Source organism: Meleagris gallopavo, chromosome 20 (genome assembly GCF_000146605.3).
Source record: "Meleagris gallopavo isolate NT-WF06-2002-E0010 breed Aviagen turkey brand Nicholas breeding stock chromosome 20, Turkey_5.1, whole genome shotgun sequence".
Lineage (NCBI taxonomy): Eukaryota > Metazoa > Chordata > Aves > Galliformes > Phasianidae > Meleagris > Meleagris gallopavo.
In genome coordinates, this window is record NC_015030.2 from 7,481,861 (window position 1) to 7,486,429 (window position 4,569).

At 65.7% G+C, this 4,569-nt stretch overlaps 1 protein-coding gene across 1 annotated transcript; it reads right to left on the reverse strand.

Annotated features, from left to right (window-relative positions):
* Nucleotides 1–2,663: 2,663 nt before the first annotated feature.
* GPR142 (G protein-coupled receptor 142) lies at nucleotides 2,664–4,563 on the reverse strand. Its single transcript, XM_010721492.2, has 2 exons — nucleotides 4,138–4,563; nucleotides 2,664–3,789 (listed from the first exon to the last, which is right to left on the reverse strand). The coding sequence occupies exons 1-2, from the start codon at nucleotides 4,253–4,255 to the stop codon at nucleotides 2,708–2,710; spliced, it is 1,200 nt and encodes a 399-aa protein (XP_010719794.1). The 5' UTR covers nucleotides 4,256–4,563; the 3' UTR covers nucleotides 2,664–2,707.
* Between the last annotated feature and the right edge of the window lie 6 nt (nucleotides 4,564–4,569).

Sequence of the window (4,569 nt, forward strand, 5' to 3'; positions counted from 1 at the left end):
GGCCGCTGCCCGGGGAGCGCGCCCGGGGCCGGCCGGGACCTGTCCCACCGCACCGAGCACCCGCAGCACGGGAGCGGGGGAGCAGGTGGAGAGGAACGGGGACCGTCTCCCAAAACGGGAGGACCGAGCGCCGGGTGGAAGCGAGCACAAAGCGAACTCGAGCACCGGTGTAATGAGTTGGCGGGGTCTCAGCACAGTCGGGTGCCGGGGTCACAGCACGCCGTGCCGGAGCAGCATCACCCCGAGCTGTAACTGCAGCCGTGCAGCCCCGGGCGGGGGCCCGAGGGGCCTCCCGGAGGAATGTCAGCTGACGGCTGAGCCCTTGGCACCGCTCTCGGGTGAGCCTTTCCTGCGGGGGTTTGGGGCTCGGTGGTCCCAACAGCGGGGCTGCACCCGTGTCTCGGCCATGGCACCCCACAGCCACCCCATCCTTGGGGCTCAGGGATGGGGAAGAGCCCCTTGAGGCTCAGGGCACCCATCGCTCTGCCAGTCCCGGAGGAGGTATCCAGGCGGGCCCTGCTATTTTGGGAGGGTGAAGCAAGACGGTAAAGGATGCAGCCGAAAGTTCACCGTGCCTCTGGCGGGTCCTCCCCCAGCCCGGGTTGGTGTGAAAACAACCCGAGGAGCTGAAGCCGGTGACACCACTGCACGGGGAGCAGCACCCACAGCCACCGTCTGCCTGCCTCCGCCTGGCTACCAGCGCCGCACCGGGGCAGGATCCTCCCTCCCCGCTGGGAACGCACACGTGTGTGCATTCACACAAGCACTGAGCAGCGCTGAGCGCCCTGCAGAGGGGCTCCGCTGCCTCCCCGCCTCCTGCCACGACCTCTGTGTGCCTCAGTTTCCCCAGGAAGTCGAGTTCTGTCTAGGAGCGAGGCCCCGCTTCCCCACCGCCCCCGCTGCCCCAGCGCCGGGCTGCACAGAGGCCGAGCTGCACGCGGCTTCCTGCAGTGCTTCCTTCCGCTGCACAGAGCAGCCCCGGCCCCGCAGCCCCCCGTTCCCACCGGCTCCCATCCCACAGTGGCTCCATGGAGCCCGCACCTCCCATACCGGCTGCTCCAACCCACGCCGCACACCCCTGCTGTTTCTCAGGAGGTGTTTTTGAAGGTCCTACAAAACCCACAGCAACACCCCTCTGTGGGGTAAGCTGGCTGATACAGCTGTATGCTGGGGCGTTCGGTGCCTGGCACGGTGTGAGCGAGGGCAGAGCCCGGCCCTGGTGCCCTGCTGTGCCGGGGACTGAGCCCTCCATGGCAGCACTGCCGGATGTCTCCCAGCCCCGCAGCGCTCGGCACAGCCAGGAATCAGAGCCAGGCTTCTGAGCAGGACAGGAGCGGGCCCATTCCGAAAACATGGGCACGCCGGGCGCATTTTTTCCAGGCTTACCTCTCTGCAGAGCCGCAGGGCCGAGCTGACGGCAGCACGGCGGCCGAGCCCCAGCTCACCTTGGTGAAGGTGAGGGCCGTACCTGGGGGCCGAGGGGGGGCCACGTGCTCACCCTGCCCGCCACCTCTGTTTACGCCGGGGCTGGAGAGCTGTTTTCCATCTGAGCTGGTTCTGTCCAGAAAGGAGCCCCTCTCTGCAGGCGGACGCGGTTAGCACGTTTCCACCTCCCTCTCCAAGTAAATAAGCGCTGGGCGAGGGGGGGCTGGCGGCAGCCCTGGCCTCCGCACACGGGGCCGGCGCTTGGGTTCAGTGCTGCCCTTCCCAGCCAGGCCCTCGTGCCCCCCCCACCAACCCCACGGTGTGGCCCCTGGCTGGGTTATGGGGTGGGAAATCCTGCAGGAGGGTGTGGGGCGGCGGGAGGTGCTCACCGCTGGGTTAATGTCTAATCCGGTCCCAGTCCTTCTCTCCTGAAATGCCAGAATTAATGGAGCGAGCACCTCCCTGCTACCACCCACCCCAGCAAGGCTGGGGCTGAACCCTGTTGGTGGGAGCAGGGCAGTGGGGGCCGGATCCCCCCAGTGTAATGCAGGAGTCAGCATTGTGCCCAGGGCTGCAGAGTGTGAGGAGCATTGCCCTGGATGTGTGCCTGTACCCAGGTGGATCAGCCCCACATCATGAGGTCATCCTGAGTTCATCTTATGTGCAGTAGGGGCAAAGGTACGTGGGCATCTTACTGTGCCCCATCCCACCACAGTGCTGGGCTCAGACTAGTGGGCGCAGGGTGTTGGGTTGCTCTCTGTGCCCTGCTTGGGGCAGCCCAAATGCTCCAGGGCCAGCCGAGCCCCCAGCCCTGGGGCAGCTCCATGGGTGCTGGTTTATGTGGAATTACAGTGGAAAGGCCGCTCTGTTTGGGGGGGGATTATAGTAAGGACCTTATGGGAGAATTAGGATGGAAAGTGGGGCAGGCAGGGCTGTTGCTCGAGACCCGGCTGCTCCCACGGGTCATAGGGTGCCAGCTCCCTGCTGCTGCCCGTGCCAGCTCTGCTGGGCGTCCTGTCCCTGCCCTCTGGTGGCAGCTGGGGACAGGCAGGCTGGCACTGCCCTGGCTGCTCACTCAGCATTGCAGCAGTGTGGTGGTGTAAGCGAGAGTGTGGCTCTGGGCTGTGTGCGTGCCACGCGGCGGGGACATGGGTGGGAGCCGGGTCACACGGGACTGCAGCACCCCGAGGGCACCAGGCTGAGCAGAGGGACTCGTACGGAGCCAGACCCACGCAGCATTACAGACTGAACATCGGAGTTTATGCAGGAGAGCCCAACCCCATCACATTGCCTCCTCCCCGGGGCTGCAGAGCTCACCTGGGCCCAGCCCTCGGTGCAGGTTTGCTGCGTTGTTGGAGCTGGAGAGCAGCTGTGAGCTCCCACCACCCCCAGCACCGCAGCTCTGTGTGTGTGGGCACAGCGGGGCAGCATCCCTCGGGCATGGTCCCACTGGGTGCTGGGTGAGCACCGAGACCCCCGGCTGGTGGCAGCCCCCTGCTGAGCACGCCGTGCCCGGTAGCTGCAGCGGGCTCAGGGTTGGGGGCACAAAGCGGGCGCCGCTGTAGCGGGGGCCATGCCACGTGTGGGCACACAGCACCTCGCTCACGGCGCGGCGGAACGTCTCGCTGACAAAGCAATAGAGGAAGAAATTGAGGGTGGTGTTGAGCATGGCTGCCATGTTGGCGATGTCCAGGGCCAGGTGCACGCGCCAGTCCCTCTTGACCGAGGCCACGTAGAGGTGACACATCATGACAGCGGTGCGGGGCGCCCAGAGCACGATGAAAACGGTGGTGACGGCCAGAAGGAGGGCCGTGGTTTTGCCCCGGTGCGGCCGGCGGCTCCCAGAGCGCCCGCGCTGCTTCAGTTTGTGGATGATGACGGAGTTGGTGGCCAGGAAGATGCTGCAGGGCAGGAAGTAGATGGTGACGCAGTGCACCCATTTGAGCACTCTGTCCAGTGCGGTGGGTGGGTCAGCGTCACGCCAGGCGTCCAGCCACCAGTAGAAGGGGATGCCGGTGGCCAGAGCCACGGCAAAGACAGCGGCGATGATCCTGCGGGTGCGGCGGGGGTAGGAGACGGCGCGGTACCGCAGCGGGTGGCACAGGGCCACGTAGCGATCCACGGTGAGCAGGACGGTGACCCAGATGGAGGCGTGGTTGGCTGTGAACTCCAAAACGTTGACGATGTGGATGAAGGCGCGAGGCACCGCCCGTGCCAGGATGGCCGTCTGCAGAATGAAGCCCACGAAGATGATGAAGACTTGGGTGAGGATGTCGGACGTGGTGAGGGCCAGCAGGTACCAGTATGACGACTTCTTGGTCCTCGTGGCCAGGCGGGACAGGGCCACGGCTGTCAGGACGTTCACTGGAGGGAGGGGAGCGGTGCCAGATGGGTGGTCAGACCCTGGGCTCACAGCCCCCCGGTGCCACGCTCAGCTCCACAGCGCCTGGTGGGGTGCAAGGGGGGCTGGGGAACTATAAATATCGTGGTGCCATGGGGATTTGTAGAGCTGATTAATCCCTTCCGTGTGTCAGCCCCAGCAATGGAAATACCGTCTGTCCCCGCTGCTGTGGCACCCACCGATGGGGCTGGGGTTACACAGAGGTGAGTGGCACTGCGGGGAGCATAGAGACCCCACGCCCCAAAATCTCTGGGGTCAGGCGGGGAGCTGCAGCTCTGCCCCTTCAACCCTGGCAGCCCCCAACCCCTCACCTGGCAGCCCCAGGCCCAGCAGGACACTGTAGTACACGACAGGGAAGATGCCAACCATGCAGGGCGACCGCTCCGGCTCCGGCCATGTCACCGCCGTGCTGTTGGGCACCGGGACCATCGCCCTCCACCACGTCTTGGCTGTGGGGGGACACGGGGAGACTCAGAGGGGTGAGGGCACCGCCGACGGGGGCATGGCATGGGGACACCGGGGTGGCTCAGCTCGCCCCATCCCTGATGGCGCATTTTAGAGCTGTAGGACACGACGCTCTCGGGGTCATCAGGGTGGTCAAGCTGCCCGATGTGATCGTTGTTTATCTCCCCTGGCCCCGTTTTATCGACTCGAAGAAAGCTGGCTTAAAACAAAATGTGCTTGGGCGGCTGCCGCGGGGTTGGGGACATGGCTGGTGCCCGGGGCGCGGGGCCAGGGGCCGG

What these genes read in the sequence shown, in the direction of transcription:
- GPR142 (XM_010721492.2), bottom strand. Translation starts at nt 4,255, where the DNA reads ATGGTCCCGGTGCCCAACAGCACGGCGGTGACATGGCCGGAGCCGGAG. An exon ending in GCTGGGCCTGGGGCTGCCAG is followed by an intron (nt 3,790 to 4,137) that starts GTGAGGGGTTGG and finishes CCCTCCCTCCAG; the next exon opens with TGAACGTCCTGACAGCCGTG.